General features: G+C 45.7%; 1 protein-coding gene across 3 annotated transcripts in view; it reads right to left on the bottom strand.

Annotated features, from left to right (window-relative positions):
* LOC147628293 (uncharacterized) overlaps positions 1 to 16,958 on the bottom strand; it is a 35,002-nt gene extending 18,044 nt beyond the window's left edge. For all 3 annotated transcript variants that reach the window (XM_086813384.1, XM_086813386.1, XM_086813385.1), the window contains exon 1: positions 16,446 to 16,958. In XM_086813384.1, the coding sequence (XP_086669510.1) occupies positions 16,446 to 16,796 (351 nt within the window). In that variant the 5' untranslated portion in view covers positions 16,797 to 16,958. The remainder of the gene's footprint in view (positions 1 to 16,445) is intronic.
* Positions 16,959 to 17,619: the final 661 nt, after the last annotated feature.

Here is a 17,619-nt window from a genome sequence, read left to right as displayed (position 1 = left end):
AGAGAGAAAGGAGGCTTGTGTCTCTGTTCTGAAGCACAGCACAGCAGCCAGCCCTTTAGTCTCCAAAAAGCATGCCTAATGAGCTATTCACTTGCGCCTGTAGCTTCTGTAGCATAGCCCGCCTGCAGTCCTTCCAAAAAGCATGATATGACCAGTAGCCCAGACTTCCTGTAGCTGTACCTGACTGCGCCACCTGTACCTGCATCGCCTGAATCTGCACCTGCAGCAGTCAGACCTGCCACGTGGGCTGTACCTGCAGACAGCAGCCGTACACTACCTGCACAGGCCCATCCATGCGCAGCCAGCATGCAGTCCACCTCTCCCCAGAAAAGCACACGTTTCCTCAAGAGTGATAGGCCCCTGTATATCCAGATAAGCAGCCCGCTTTCCAACGAAAAAGCCAGCACATGGGTCTACAGGCGACCAGCCCTTCTCAGCGAAAAAACACAGCCCTCCACAAGAGTTAGGCGCCTCCTTGCCTGCCAGCCCCTCCTCTTTCCCAAAAAGCACACGTGGCCCCAAAAATAGCTTATGGGCCACGTTTTCTTCCTAAATGGCATTAAAAATTACTTTAAAGGTTTTTTAAAACCTTTTAAGTTAAAATTCCTTTGCCCCCTTTCACACATGGGGTTATCCACACATGGGCTTCCATCTTCACTCCCACCTGATGCCATTCACACTGTCCACCATGTCCCCGTGCACATCTGCATCTTGTCCAGAGAAAAACACAGGGTCATGACATACCCCCCTCTTGAAAAATGGCAAGCGTCCTCGATTGCACTCAATGGCACAGTAAAGCATCTCATGAGCAAAGATACCCCATATGGCAGAAACAATGGCCTTCCAATGCATCTGGATGATAGAACAATCATCCTGCACAATAAGCCACACTGTCCTCTTGCTTGTTCCTTCAGAACCTACTGCAAAAGTCTAAAACCAAATGGAAACACGTTAACTGTGTTAGCCAAAAACAAAACCATGCATCATTCTACATATGGCACACATATGCATGACACACATATGCATTCGCAAACAATATGCTCCTCAAAATGCTCTACCTACTCCAAAATAACAGTCTAAGGGCTGCTCGCAAGCCTTACGCCCATGGGCATCCCGCAGGACCCACGACTGATGGTAAGACATGAGCATATGAAAGCACTCAATGCATCCAAACACTACATCTACCAAGTACTTTCCCACATATGTCTCATGGCCATCCCGCAGGAGTTACACCCAGTGGTGCATCCATGACATAATAAAGCACTTGATGTATCATGCCAACATACATGCAGCACATGACACAATGCAGAGTATTTCCCAATGTATTCTCAATGGTACCAGGATCCAATGGCACCAGAATACAAAAATACCTCTACCTCAGAAAGTGTATGCATACATGCACAAATAGAGTTCGATCCATATTTCCATGAACCAAACTAGCTCTAGGACTGCTCGCAAGACTTATGTCCTCCATAGAGTTATCCATAGTTGCAGTTATAGTTCAAGGTGCGCGCGACTGTGAACCATACTCAACCACCATCTCTTGTGACTAGTACACAATATCATAGAAGTCCCATAAGCAGATGTACTGTCAGCCTCAGTACCTTCGGGTGAATACAAAGATGTCACCAAGCGACTCCTAGATAACAAATGAGCCTGTCTGTAACAACAAGGGAGCGGAGGTGCTACCCCCCTCTTGAGCATCAGGTAATGCTCCAGACCCATGCTCTGCTGAACCTGAATGAGCCACAATAAGAGTCGGCTCTAACTCAAAGGCATCAAGATAAAGCTGCAAATCCTGAGGTGAATCTGCTAAGTCACCCTCCTCCATCCACTTCGCATCCATCAGTGAACCTCCTCCATCCACTTCGTATCCATCAGTGAACAGCTCTTGAACTTCACAGGATAGCGACGGGAAACCTTACCCTGTACCTTTCTTTCCTTATGTGCCAGTATATGCTCAAGAATAAGAACCTCGTCAAGTTCCCCACTTCCATCTGAGCCTCATCTGATACATCCTCAGGCACCCAAAACCTGCTTGCACTCCACCCAAGTGGTAAGCACAAGTCCTCGATGAAGCATAGTAGATCACCACTGCTAAACATAGAAGGAAACTGTCTTCCGAACCCATGAAGCCTTTATGAAAATACCACCGGTGACAAACTGTCGAAAGCCATAGCCTTCAACGCATCTCCTGCACCATAACACTTCAGCTGCTTCTTGTTCCTGGCCGACTACTTCTTGTCCTTGGTATCTTTTCTCCTGAGCTTCATCTTCAGCTCTTGCTCTTCACCTCATATAGGCAAAGACACAAAATCCTATACGGTGTCCTGCACTTCCTTTTCACTTTCCTCATGTTGAAGCTTCTGATGTGACTCTCATGAGACAACCACGAGCTCGCCCCCTTAGGAAAGTTGGCGATTGTCCCGACCAAAGCAACCACGGACTCGCCTCCTTGAGAAAGTCGACGATGTGTCCCGGCAAACGGAACCTTGTAAACCGGCCTTCAGAAAGCAAAGGGCGGTGAAACAAACACTCGCACATAAAACACTTCAACACCATTGAGAACCTAGAAAAGGAAAACAAACAGGGGGAGCTAGAGTGCTCCTGCAAATAGTACACGGACACCGATTGGCCCCAAATCGCAGTGGCGCCCCTTGCGGTATTTCTTTAATTGAATATAAGATCTTTGATTACAATATAAGGCTGGTAATTCAGCCGTCCCAGTAGAACTCCTGAAGCCTGCAAAGAACCTGCATCTGGCTTCTTGTCCACACGGCATCCACAAACAAGTCCAGCCATTGTTCATATCGAAAGACTCTTCTCACATTGAGTCTGCATACAGAAGCTTTCTCCCATGATCAAGGCTGCCACAACCATCCATAGCCTCTCACACTATGAACAGCATCACACCCTGACACATCCAGTGCTTCTGCATCACAACACAAACTCCCAAACTGTCTCTCAGAAGAGAACTCGCATCACAGCACAGCATACTATACAGTTGACACACCTGTACAAACCCTCTCTACCTTCCAAGGGTACTATCCATCTCTGTCATGGATTCCCTGTCCCTTGTCCTATCAGTAGCAAGGCTGTACCAAACATGTGTCCATTCCTGTACCTTCTGCCTGCATGTGACCTATCTCCTGGAGAAACCCAAAAACATGTTTCCTCGCCAACAACGGCATACATCTAGTTACCTGTTCCCTCATGAAACATCTGGCAACATAGAGATGCCCATAACTGTAGGTCCCACTGTTCCTTTCTAGCAGGAAGAAAACAATCTGCTCCATGAGCACGCAGCCATGCGAGCTTGCATCACTCCCATGCCAAGAAACATAACCAAATGACCTTGTACTTGCAGTCAAAAACCCAAGCACATAGCTGAATTTGCAGCCAAGCAAAAACAGCCCGTAAACTGTCCCAAAACAGTCCCGAACCAAAAGCAAAGAGAAACTGAAAATTCCATCAGATGAACGCCATCGACATGATGTCTATGTTCATGGAAATCCAGCCCCTGTTCACCTTTGTGTCCAAAGAAAACAGCCCCTGTCTACTTTTCAGCAGAGGGAGAGAGAGAGAGAGAGAGAAAGGAGGCTTGTGTCTCTGTTCTGAAGCACAGCACAGCAGCCAGCCCTTTAGTCTCCAAAAAGCATGCCTAATGAGCTATTCACTTGCGCCTGTAGCTTCTGTAGCATAGCCCGCCTGCAGTCCTTCCAAAAAGCATGATATGACCAGTAGCCCAGACTTCCTGTAGCTGTACCTGACTGCGCCACCTGTACCTGCATCGCCTGAATCTGCACCTGCAGCAGTCAGACCTGCCACGTGGGCTGTACCTGCAGACAGCAGCCGTACACTACCTGCACAGGCCCATCCATGCGCAGCCAGCATGCAGTCCACCTCTCCCCAGAAAAGCACACGTTTCCTCAAGAGTGATAGGCCCCTGTATATCCAGATAAGCAGCCCGCTTTCCAACGAAAAAGCCAGCACATGGGTCTACAGGCGACCAGCCCTTCTCAGCGAAAAAACACAGCCCTCCACAAGAGTTAGGCGCCTCCTTGCCTGCCAGCCCCTCCTCTTTCCCAAAAAGCACACGTGGCCCCAAAAATAGCTTATGGGCCACGTTTTCTTCCTAAATGGCATTAAAAATTACTTTAAAGGTTTTTTAAAACCTTTTAAGTTAAAATTCCTTTGCCCCCTTTCACACATGGGGTTATCCACACATGGGCTTCCATCTTCACTCCCACCTGATGCCATTCACACTGTCCACCATGTCCCCGTGCACATCTGCATCTTGTCCAGAGAAAAACACAGGGTCATGACAGGGCATGTAGAAGATTATGTTCTCAAGTGTCAAATTTGTCAGGCAAATAAAGCTGAACGCTTTAGACAGGCTGGGTTGTTGCATCCTTTGCAAATCCCAGGTAATAAATGGGAAAGTATTTCCATGGATTTTATTACCGGATTGCCAAGAACACATCAAGGCAGCTACGCAATTAGCACGGCAGTTTATCGAGCAATTGTTTAGACTGTACGGGTTACCGCAAGACATAGTCAGTGATAAGGACTCTAAGTTTACGAGTGATTTTTGGAAACTTGTTTTTGAGAAGTTGGAAACAACTTTGAATTTGAGTTCCTCTGATCATCCTCAATCTGATGGCCGGACTGAAAGAGTGAATCAGATTTTGGAGGATATGCTTTGAGCATATGTATCCAAAAGACAGAGTTCATGGGAGGATTATCTTCCTATGTTAGAATTTGCATATAACAGTACTAAGCATACGAGTACAGGGTTTAGTCCTTTCATGCTTATGTATGGTTTTCAACCTAGATCACCTGTTACAATAGGATTCTCAGGACTTCAGCATGATGCACCACGTAATTTTTTGCAAGATATGCAGGAAATGTTACAAGTTGCAAAGGAATCTATTAGAAGTGCTCAAGACCGAGACAGGTTTTATTCTAATAGACATCGTTCACCCAGAGGGTTCTCTGAAGGAACGATGGTGTATTTGCGAGTTCCAAAAGATTCCGAGACTTTACGGACAAGTAGATCTCCGAAATTATCCCCTAGATACTGTGGACCATTTCGTGTTACACGACGGATTGGTTCAGTTGCATATAAATTGGATTTGCCTTCTGATGTGAAAGTTCATCCGGTATTTCATGTCAGTAGACTAAAGGAAGTACTGGGTGGAGCAGATCAGTTAGTTAATCCTCAAGAAATTATAGATGTCGAGGACATGACATTTGTTCCGCACGAACTTGAAAAGATTCTTGGATTTCGTGAAAGAAGATTGCGTAATACGCTTATCACGGAATACAAGATCAAGTGGAAGGATCGTGTTGAGGAGGACGCTACATGGGAGACATTGACTACTCTTCACAGAGATTACCCTCGCTTTTTAGTGAGCTCAGGAGTGAGCTCTTAGAGGAAGGGGAGTATGTCATGTGCACAGTGTGTATCTACCGTGTGCTACATGCACGCAAGACTAGTTTCGAAGCTTGGGGAAGCTTGGAACTAGGCAGGCTGATTCACGAGCTGAGTTAGGGATATACTAACGGGCGGGCACCCAAGTATGGACGGGCGGGCGTCCAAGTGTGGACGCCCGATGACCGGCCAGGAGCCTATAAATAGGTGGCAGGGGTTAGTTATTGAGACATAGAGAGTCTCGCGAGTTTGTGAGAGCTCTATGGTCTTGGAGCTTGGATCTAGTGCAGACATGCACCTGCTTTACGCAGCCGAGGCCGGCAGCAATCTCGAGGCCCGCGAGGGCAGCTTCGTGGCGTTATGGGACGTCGCGAGGAGGAGATTGGTCGGAACGTCATCCTAGTTAGCTCAGCTCGTGGCTCGGTGGAGACAGCCAAGACTGTGGGCTTGCCCACGGCTGTCATGGTTGGGAGGTGTAACGCGCGGAAGCTCTGGGTAGTCTTCTTTCAGCCCTAAACACTCTTGGAAACCTTTTGATGCAAAAACGCACCATCTGATGCAAAAACGCAGGTAGAGAGAGAGTAGAGAGAGAGAGTAAGAAGTGTTGGAAATTCAGTATATACTATGGTACAAAAAGGTACATATCTTTGCAACCATGGGCTGCCTTCATAAAAAGGTTGTTAACCCTCTGTCCCCTATGGGACCTCTAATGATCCAATCCCCTAGTGGGAGAGAATGAATAAAACAAGGAGCAAGGGGGCCTTTTTATATGGGTCTTGGACCCCTTTTTGTGCTGGCCGACTCGGCCTGTTCCATGTCCACACATACTAGCAAACGCTGCCCGACTGGAGGATCTACTTGTCCTTGATGCGCCTGATGCAGCCCATGTCCTCTGACTCAGCCGACTGGTTCTGGGAGCAGCCGACAGCATCCCTTTGGTTCTTCTCCGAGCCTTGCTTCAATCTACACTGCCAAGAGTGCTCTATGTTTTGCTCCAAGTCCTGCTCCATGTCCATCTTCTACTGGTTCATAATCTTTATCTGTTTGCCTCTTCTGGATCTAGCCCTGAGAATGTTCATGGCGTCTGTGATGCACATGACATCCCCCTCTGCTAAACTTGATGACGGGAATCCAACCTGCTCTTGGATGACTGTCATCATCCCAATCCTGTCCCGAAGTCCCTCTGTCATCGTCCATCCCTGGCAAACCTTTTTCCCTGAAAATCCGATCTGTTCTCCAAACCACTCTGTCTCTGATGAAGATCTATGCATCTGGTCTTCCTCTAGTCCACAATCCATTCCTGCCCTGACTCTGAACACCGTCTTGGTCTTCGTTCCTGGAACTGAGTCTGGCACTCTCACATCACCCTTGGAGGATCAACCTCCCTTGGGACCGTTCCCTTAGAACCTATCTGGCTCACGAAACTGCCATCCCCATCTGGCACTGTGGAAAACCACCAACAAACCTCCTGGGAGTTCTTCCCAATCTGTGTTCCCGCCTTGGGCTTCGAATCCGTGTACTTTCCTGTACCTTGGACCTGTACACCATCATTTGGACTGAATCAGCGTTTAGTCGGGCTGGGCCTGATGCTCTGATACCAATGTAACGCGCGGAAGCTCTGGGTAGTCTTCTTTCAGCCCTAAACACTCTTGGAAACCTTCTGATGCAAAAACGCACCATCTGATGCAAAAACGCAAGTAGAGAGAGAGTAGAGAGAGAGAGCAAGAAGTGTTGGAAATTCAGTATATACTATGGTACAAAAAGGTACATATCTTTGCAGCCATGGGCTGCCTTCATAAAAAGGTTGTTAACCCTAAAATCTATCCCCTATGGGATCTCTAATGATCCAATCCCCTAGTGGGAGAGAATGAATAAAACAAGGAGCAAGGGGGCCTTTTTATATGGGTCTTGGACCCCTTTTTGTGCTGGCCGACTGCTGGTCGGCCAGTTCCATGTCCATGCATACTAGCAAACGCTGCCCGACTGGAGGATCTACTTGTCCTTGATGCGCCTGATGCTGCCCATGTCCTCTGACTCAGCCGACTGGTTCTGGGAGCAGCCGATAGCACCCCTTTGGTTCTTCTCCAAGCCTTGCTTCAATCTACACTGCCAAGAGTGCTCTATGTTTTGCTCCAAGTCCTGCTCCATGTCCATCTTCTACTGGTTCATAATCTTTATCTGTTTGCCTCTTCTGGATCTAGCCCTGAGAATGTTCATGGCGTCTGTGATGCACATGATAGGAGGTGAGTTAGGCCTGCACCCCCTTGTTGTTTGTTTGTTCGTTTGTTTGCAAGATTTGAGTCTCGAACCAAGATCGATCACGAGGAGATCCGTGGGGATTTGACACTATAAAACACTTCACACAACTAAGGGTATCCCCACAATGGGCACCCATGTAAGGCAACCAAATTGAAGAGATGCACGGCAATCCACAATACCCAAAGATTGTCACAAAGGACAATGATGTTGATGTTCATGAGGTGAAGATTCTCCTCAAGAAGAAGTTTAAGATGAAGGATTTGGGTGAGCTGCAATACAAGTGATTAGATCACATGATTAGATTTGGCTATTACAGAGGTAGTATGCTTTGGACATAATATACCTAGATGAATCTAGGAACATGGCCAAATTCATCTTTTAGGAACGTGCATGTTATATACTCATGGTAGTCAACCCACAAGACTATATAACTATCAACTCCATTATGCATAGTATGGACTAGATACTACGACATCCCCACTAATGTCATCAGTGCCCAATAGTGGGTGTAGAACTCTGTATCAAGATATGCTCTCACACACGCACTCCACACACACATAAGAGCATATATTCACACAAAGGCCTTCGTATTGAGTTTCTGTCAAACCTCCGGAGTGTTAGAAATAATGTCCTGACATTATTATGGGCAGTGGCCAATGTATTAGGACCGGCCGGGCACTTTTTACTCACTTTAAGTGAGGTTTTTTCCCCGCGCCCAATAAGGCGCCCAACTTACCGTTATGTGAAACGGGCACCAGTTAGGGTTATTATATGCCCTAAGTTTTGTAACAAACTTATCTTCATATTTTGAGCTCCATCGTTTTGCTCCAGGTCTCCACACGTTTTTCTTCTGTTTCTTCGCGTGCTCCACACCGTCTCTCACTCACAATTGGTATCAAAGCAGGTGGTTGTTCCTGCTCCCGCCTTCCCTACTGCTGGTGAAGCACTTTCGTCGCGAAGAAACACTCTCTATTGTGCTGGTCGCCTGCTTCTGGTGCTGAAAAACAGGTCGCCCTCCTTCTACAGACCTGGGCGACTGCTTTCTGTGTGTCTCGGGCACTGTTCTGGTGCAAAAAGCAGTGCTGGTCGTTTTTCTACAGGCCGTACAGCATCTGTGCAGCACGTGTGGCTGCTGGTTGCTGTTTTTCTGTTCGTACAGGTCTGTACGACCAGTTTTGCTGCTGTTTTCTGATCGTACAGCAGCCGTACAGCTGTCGTACAGCTCTATCTGCTGTTTTCTGTCCGTACAGTTCTGTACAGCACCTGCTGGTTGCTGTTTGCTGTCCGTACAGCCTTCCGTACAGCATTGTACCGTCTTCTGCATCAGTTCGTACTCAGCAATCTGCAGCAGCAACTCGGGTGAGTCTACCTGCTGTATTTTGGAGCTTAACTGTGAATTTTGTCAGCAAATCAAGTCCGAAATTTGGGGCTTTTGCTGTTTTTATGTTGCTGCACAATCTGTGACAGCTCCCACAGGTTTTTTGTGGGAATCAGAGAAATTTGAGCCATCAGAAATTTGGGGCTTTTGTTGCTGTGCTGTCTATCTGTGTGAAACAGACAGTCTCGAGCAATATTTGTGGACTCTTGTGTAGTCAGTCTCTTTTGCGGGTTACAGTTTGCTCTCATGGCACAGAACACTGCTGATGTGTTTGGGTTTTTAGCCCAGGAAGATAAATTGGATGGAACCAACTATTCCCTGTGGAGCTTTATGCTCAGGAATCTGCTAGTTGCAAAGAATTTGTGGAATTATGTAAGTGGAGCTGAGGCAAGGCCTATGCATGTGGCCCCCGCTACCCCTCCACAACATGGCAGGCAGCAGGTTGTACTACCAGCTCCTCAGGCACCTACACAGGAACAAACTAGGTGGGATTCCAGGGATGCTCAGGCACTCTCTTTGATTGCACTTTCAGTTAAGAGGTCCATTATTCCGCATATCCGTTCATGCAGGACATCTCAGGCTGCATGGGATACTTTGGAGCACATGTATCAGGCTCGCAATGAGGCTAGAGTTGCCTTTTTGAAGCGGGAACTATCACACTTGTGCATGGATGAGGGTGATTCTATGCAGGATCATCTTACGAAGATTCAGGATTTGAGGGAACAGCTCTTGAATATTGATGAAATCATTTCTGATGCTGAGATGGTCACCACTACACTTAACTCTTTACCGAGCTCTTATTTGGGTTTTCATACATCTCTTCACTTGTCCATGAGGGGTAATCCAGTCCCTCTATCCTTTCAGGATTTGGTTGGACTTTTGCTGCAGGAAGAGCAGACTCGGAAAAATGTCATGCAAAGAGGTGGTGAGCAAGCATTCTTTGCCAAGAACAAGGGTAAAGGAAAATCTGGTGCATATAAGCCTAAGTCAGAATCAGGACAGCCATCTAGTAAAGAGAAGGATGATGCACAGAAACCTAAAAAGAAGGGTAAGTGCCATTACTGCAAGAAGCCAGGTCACTATATTCATGAATGTCATAAGAGGATAGCCAAGGAAAAGAAGAAAGAGTCTGGTAATTCAGTTGAAGACTCTTCAGATGTGGATAACAAGAAAGATGATGCCACAGTCAACCTTGTGGAAGAGGATTGGTGCTTCTTTACTTGCAGCTATGATCCCTCAAATGAGGTTCATTCACTCAGTGTGAGTGAGAGTGGTGATGTATGGTTCTTTGACAGTGGTGCCTCAAGGCACATCACGTCCAGAAAGGATTTGTTTGGCAAGATGGTACCTTCTTCATGTGGCAGAAAGGTTACGTGTGCAAATAATGCTTCTCAGAATTTCTCCTTCAGGATGTATTGTATGTGCCTGGGATAAAGAAGAATCTTCTCTCAGTGTCTTCTTTTGCAAAGAGAGGGCTGGTTGTTTCCTTTGAGGATACTAAATGTATGGTCCGTGATAGGGAAAGTGACTTTGCTTTGGTTGCTACAGGGACCTTATGTCGCGGTTTGTACCGTCTTGATCCTTATGAGAGGCATAGTGCATGTGTTGTTTCTACCTCTACATCTGCTATGCAGGATGCAGAGTTGTGGCATGCCAGGTTTGGGCATGTAAATTATGGCAGTCTCATGGCACTTCAGAAGCTGAAAATGGTAGATGCCCTACCTAATTTAGAGACTCCTCCCAGACATGTGTGTGAGGGATGTATTTTGGGAAAGATGCATCGTCAGGCTTTCAAAAAGGATAGAGTTGTTAGAGCTGTCCGCAAATTGCAGCTCATTCACAGTGATGTATGTGGTCCAATGAGGACACAATCCTTGGGAGGTCATTGGTATTTTGTTACTTTTATTGATGACTTTTCCAGATATGCCTGGGTGTATGCTTTGAAGAACAAATCTGATGTCTTTATGCATTTCCGACATTATGTCAACATGGTTGAAAATGCAACAGGACAAAAAGTGCAGACTCTCAGAACTGACAGAGGGGGGGAATACTTATCTAAAGCATTTGATGCTTTTTGTTTTGAGAAGGGCATAGTACACCAGTGTACTACACCATATACACCTCAACAGAATGGTGTCGCCGAACGAAAGAATAGGTCACTCATGGAGATGGCCAGGTGTATGCTGAAAGCAAAGGGATTGCCACATAAGTTTTGGGTGGAAGCTCTTATGTGTGCCACTCATGTGTTGAACAGGTGCCCTACAAAGGCACTCAGATCTGTTACACCCTATGAAGCTTGGTTTGATCGGAAACCTAGTGTTGATTATTTTCGTGTGTTTGGTTGCTTGGCTTATGCACATGTACCACAGGAGCTTCGTGGGAAGCTTGATGATAAAGCCATAAAGTGCATATTTGTTGGCTACAGCAGTCAAAGTAAAGGGTACCGTCTCTATAATCATGTCACACGGAGGATTTTTGTGAGCAGAGATGTTGTTTTTGCAGAGAATTCAGCACAACCCATTGCTGAATTTAAATTTCAGCAACCTCAGGAGTCTTTTGATGTATTTGAAGGGTTGATACCCATTGGCATAGGAACCACAGCTGATATACCGGCTGAATTTCAGAATTTGCAGCCACCACCTCGTGTGTTTGATGCTTTAAATCAGCCCCAGGCTGAGCCTGACATACAGCAAGCAGAAGAGGATATTGTTGTACAAGAGAGGACAGCTTTGCAAGAAGCTAGAACCATTCCTCGTTGGGCTATACAGACTCTTCAAGAGAGTAGACTTGAAGCTCCATTACCAGGTAGGACACGTAGGAGTACACGTGAGGCTGAAAGCTCTCACTTTTCAGAGTCAGCTTGGGTGAGTTCTATTATGGATGAAGAGGAACCTGAGAGTTTTGAAGATGCAAGTGAAAATCAGCATTGGATGCAAGCCATGCAAGCTGAATTGGATTCTATTGATAAGAATCATACATGGGATTTGGTGGATTTGCCTCCTGGCAAGAAGGCAATTGGTACAAAGTGGGTTTATAAGGTTAAACGCAAACCAGATGGTACCATTGACAGGTACAAAGCAAGGCTGGTTGCTAAGGGCTATGCTCAGAAAAAGGGCATAGATTATGAAGAAACTTTTGCCCCCACTTCTCGGATGACCACCATCCGTGTTGTTGTTGCTATGGCTGCACATTATGGCTGGTTTGTACATCAGTTGGACATAAAAACAGCCTTTTTGAATGGTGATCTTGAGGAAGAGGTTTATGTGATTCAACCTCTTGGTTTTGCTATGTCTGGTCAAGAACACAAGGTGTGCAAGTTGAGGAAAGCTTTGTATGGCTTAAAACAAGCACCGCGTGCCTGGTATGCAAAGATTGATGCATTTTTGACTAGCCAGGGGTTCACCAACAGTCCAACTGAAAGCACCCTCTACATCAAGAGAGATGGGGGGGATATTTTGATAATCATTCTTTATGTAGATGATATGTTGCTCACAGGTACTGATGCGGATAAAATTTCAGATTTTAAGTCCGAACTCAAATCTGCTTTTGAGATGTCAGATATGGGTATGTTGCACTATTACTTGGGCATGCAGTTCATACAAAGTGAGAAGGGTATCTTTATGTTACAGTCGAAGTATGTACAGAGACTGTTAGAAAGATTCAAATTTCAAGATTGTAAGCCTATTTCCACTCCTATGGAACCAGGGCTGAAACTTACAGTACATGATGGCAGTGAATCTTTTGATGCTATTCTCTATTGTCAGGCTGTTGGGTGCCTGATTTACTTGTGCAACACCAGACCGGATATTCAGTATGCAGTATCCCAGGTGAGCAGATATATGCACAGCCCACGGATGCTTCATTGGCAAGCTGTAAAGCGTGTGTTTCGTTACTTGCAAGGCACCAAGTCTTATGGCTTGATGTTTCCCAGGGGGGGTGACTTGCATTTACATGCATACAGTGATTCAGATTGGGCTGGTGACTTCGACACAAGGCAGTCTACCAGTGGTAATTGTTTCTTTTTGGGACACTCATGCATTTCATGGTTGAGCAAGAAACAATCTACAGTAGCTACCTCGTCTTGTGAGGCTGAGTACAGAGCAGCTTTCACAACGACAGTGGAATGTGTTTGGCTACGCAGACTCTTGGCAGATCTTCATCCTTTATTGGAGGAGCCTACTCCGATTCTCACTGACAGTCAGAGTGCTATTGCAGTAGCACGGAATCCTGTGTTTCATGCACGAACGAAACACATAGAGATACATTATCATTATGTCAGAGAAAGACTTCATGCAGGGGAGATCAACATGATCTATTGTCCAACACATGACAATGTCGCAGACATTTTCACCAAAGCTTTACCTCGAGAAAAGTTTGAAGCTTTCCGCAAAGCTTTAGGCTTACTTCCTTTTGGTGATTGACATCATGCCTTGTACCCACATTGGCACTGCAGGGGGGTGTTAGAAATAATGTCCTGACATTATTATGGGCAGTGGCCAATGTATTAGGACCGGCCGGGCACTTTTTACTCACTTTAAGTGAGGTTTTTTCCCCGCGCCCAATAAGGCGCCCAACTTACCGTTATGTGAAACGGGCACCAGTTAGGGTTATTATATGCCCTAAGTTTTGTAACAAACTTATCTTCATATTTTGAGCTCCATCGTTTTGCTCCAGGTCTCCACACGTTTTTCTTCTGTTTCTTCGCGTGCTCCACACCGTCTCTCACTCACACGGAGATGCAAGGCAGACTCAGCCATAATGAAGCCTAGCACTAAGGGAAGTAGCAAATAGAAAGAATTGGTACAACAAATAAGTAGTTGATGGGGCAAATGCACCACCAAAGATAGAAAGACTAAGCACAATATCAATTGGCCGCACCTCGGTCGAAAAATTCACAATCCGCTAATACGGCTGAATTATATACCTAGATGAATCCAAGAACATGCCCAAATTCACCTTTTAGAAACGTGCATGTTATATACTCATGGTAGTCAACCCACAAGACTATATAACTATCAACTCCATTATGCATAGCATGGACTAGATACTACGACATCCCCACTAATGTCATCAATGCCCAATAGTGGGTGTAGAACTCTGTATCAAGATATGCTCTCACACACACACTCCACACACATACACACACACACACATAAGAGCATATATTCACACAAAGGTCTTCGTACTGAGTTTTTGTCAAACCTCCGGAGATGCAAGGCAGACTCGGCCATAATGAAGCCTAGCACTAAGGGAAGTAGCAAATAGAAAGAATTAGTTCAGCAAATAAGTAGTTGATATATATACTAATGGTAGTCAACCCACAAGACTATATAACTATCAACTCCATTATGCATAGTATGGACTAAATACTACGACATCCCCACTAACGTCATCAGTGCCCAATAGTGGGTGTAGAACTCTGTTACAAGATATGCTCTCACACGCGCGCGCGCGCGCGCGCACACACACACACACACACACACACACACATAAGAGCATATATTCACACAAAGCCCTTCGTACTGAGTTTCTGTCAAACCTCCGGAGATGCAAGGCTATGGGATGACAAGTTGTAAGCCAATCTTAGTGCCATTGGAGTAGAACACAAAATTCGTTGCACATACCAGTGATCTTTTGTCATGTGCATGCTCATTCCCAGGGCCGATCCTTGAAGGGCAAGAGATAAAGAACAGTTTGGTAACAGATTCAAGAGCATGTGCAGCGAGCATGGGCATGGAAGACTTTGTGGTGGGACCAGTAACATAGGAGGAGCTTATCACAAGGTGTCGGCTATATGGGAATATTTATGTGTCCAAGGATTTGGCCGACAACAGGTTGGCCAGTCCACAAATGTTTTCAAGTGCTATTTATAGCAATCGCATGGCTCCTTGTTGGGTAATCAGTCCTTCATGGATTGAGTCATTAGTCTAGGCTTAGATTAGGTGTTTTCCACCTTCTGAGGGGCAGCCAAAGGCTTGCCTAGCTGTACACCTTTTTGTACTATATGAATATACTGAAACTCAACTCTCTCTCTCTCTTCCCTTCTAACTAATGGAGAGAATTAGGAGATTTGATGGAGAAAATCAAGGGAGTGAATCATGGAGAGAGAGTGGGTTTAAATGGTCTTTTGAGAGCTATACAAATGTGAACTCTTTGCTCATTTTAAGATGTTGATTAGCAATGTAGGTACATTGATTAGTGCACCATTAATCAGTATGTAAGCTAGTCTTTGGTGATTAAATTTAATCATGAAATTCTTGATTACTTTTGATCTTCCTTGGCCTCCAAAATCTTGTCTAAGGTTTTTGAAGTCCTTGAGACTATACAATCATACTCTTAATATCCCACACATGCAGACTCGCTAGCATTCAGCAAGGAGTTTGCAATTATATATCAGCACTAAAGCTTTGCTTGCTCGCTTCCTTGTGAGGAGATCTTATGTGCCATTTGCCTAATTGGGTTGCTCAACTCTTTACTTCATACTCGCAAGTTTTTTTTAATACAGCTGCAAATGCAAACACTAGTGGCACTATGCAGTAATGCATCATGCAATCTCAACTCTGCGTGAAGGGTCTCCCAATAACCATGCTGCAACAGAAGGCAAAGACGAAAAAGGAAAACCTGGAATAAGAGCCCACAAAGTTCATGGAGGCCAAGCACTGCAGTTGAAGCAAAGAAATTTATGCAGCAGGAGAAAACAGCAGCAGTTTACACAATTAAACATCGTGGAAAAGGGCTAAAAGGTCCTGGGACTTGTCCAACAAATAAATGTATGGTTGAAACTCTGAAATTGAGCCTAAAGGGACTTAGGGATCCCTTTGTAGGTCAGAAGTGCTACTCAGCTTGCAAATAGTTTGTCCTCCAATATAACTCACACTATAAAAAAGGAGCCCCTTGCCCTCGATTCTGCATTCCGTCTTTTCAGAAGTGGGGGCACTCAGAGCAGCGGCTTCCAATAGTGTAAAGTCATCCTGTTCTCTCTCAAACTAGAAGTGCAAAGGTAGCCTTACGGTAAAGGACTTTCCATAATTACACATGCAATGGTCTCCCATGGAGTTGTCTCTGTTAAGTGCCTTGTGGCACCAGTTGCGGTTTCTGCCTTGTTTATAACCTGCCCACTTTTCCTTTTAGCTATATCAGCATTCAGCCTTACATACTTCTGGGGCACAGATCTTTCTGTGTGCCTTCAAATAAACCATGACTGGAAGACAAGTGCCATGTGATCAAAATAGACACCCTCAATCATGACACATGGCTAGTCCCATGTGATCAAAACAGGCATCCTGTCTCCAATTGAATGAGTAAACTACAACTATTGCACAGTCAAAAAACCAAATTAATAGTCCACAGCAAAAAAGCAATAACAAGTCTTACCTTTTTTTTCCTTTCCTTCTTCTTCTGCTTCTTCTTCTTGCCGAATTGGGTTTGTTTGAAGCCATGAGATTTCCCCACTGCAATTATGCGGTCGTCTGAAGGAGAGGCCTTTGTGGGCGATGAGGGCACTGCATCTCTGCTCTTCGGGTGCGGGTGGCCGTGCGGATCATCGCCCACGTCGTCGTCCGAGACCAGGATGAGGCCGTCGAGGAGAGGCCCGGAGTGAGACCGGCGATGGCCGACCTTGGCGAGTATGGACATGCTGAGGTCAGCGTTGGCATCGTCGTCGCTTAGGGTTTCCACCTCCTCAGAACCCCTCGACGACAGAGAAAAGGAGCGTTTGCGGCGCATCCTGCCTGCCTCCACGCCCAAGGTCTTTCGCTTGCTAGATCTCCAAATGGTGGTTGGATTTCACACAGCAGCGTGCCATGTGGCCACATCGCTTAGTGTGGCTTCTCAGAAGGGCACCAAGTTAGCAAGGGTTACACACTTGCTTGGCCAACTTCACAAAAGTTCAAAAGACAGAAAGGGCAGGGAGATTGACATGGGACTGCGAACCAGTTACTCAGTCGGGCAGGGTGGGCAGGGCAAAAAGTAAGGCGGCCCGAAGTGTTGGTGGTGGCATGGACAGTGCCTTTCTTTGAATAAATAAATAAATAACATCCTGAAAAAAAACACAACCTGCAACCTGCTTCTCGAGAAAGCCCGCAACCCATTAAATTTGTAACGTTTTGACTGGCTATTTGCTTAAAGCAGGGTTCCTGCTCTCTTCACAAGCACCCATTTCACCTTCATCACAAAGGCAGGAGCTTGCCTTGAAAAGCAAGATGTCGGTGCAGCATGCGACCTACTGCCTACTTAAGACTGGTTCGTTGTTCCCATGTGACCGGGCTCATTGACTCTGATTTAACCAACGTACCAATACACTGGTACACACGAGCCAATGATCTATTGCCATGTATGTTGTGTGCGTACCAATAATAGGTCATTGTCAGGATGCCTAAGTGCCTTGAATGTGTCATTATATTGGAACGTAGTACTACCATACCATCACGTACCAATGCAATGGTATACACACATATGAACTAACGTGGTGGAACGAACATATTGATATAGTGCCACAGGCGTGCCAATTCCTTTTGCCACAAACATATTGAGTACAAACACTGGACTT

The sequence above is a fragment of the Cibotium barometz genome, chromosome 19, assembly GCF_041138505.1.
Source record: "Cibotium barometz isolate CiBa-2024 chromosome 19, ASM4113850v1, whole genome shotgun sequence".
Lineage (NCBI taxonomy): Eukaryota > Viridiplantae > Streptophyta > Polypodiopsida > Cyatheales > Cibotiaceae > Cibotium > Cibotium barometz.
This window is presented reverse-complemented; position numbering and strand designations above follow the sequence as displayed.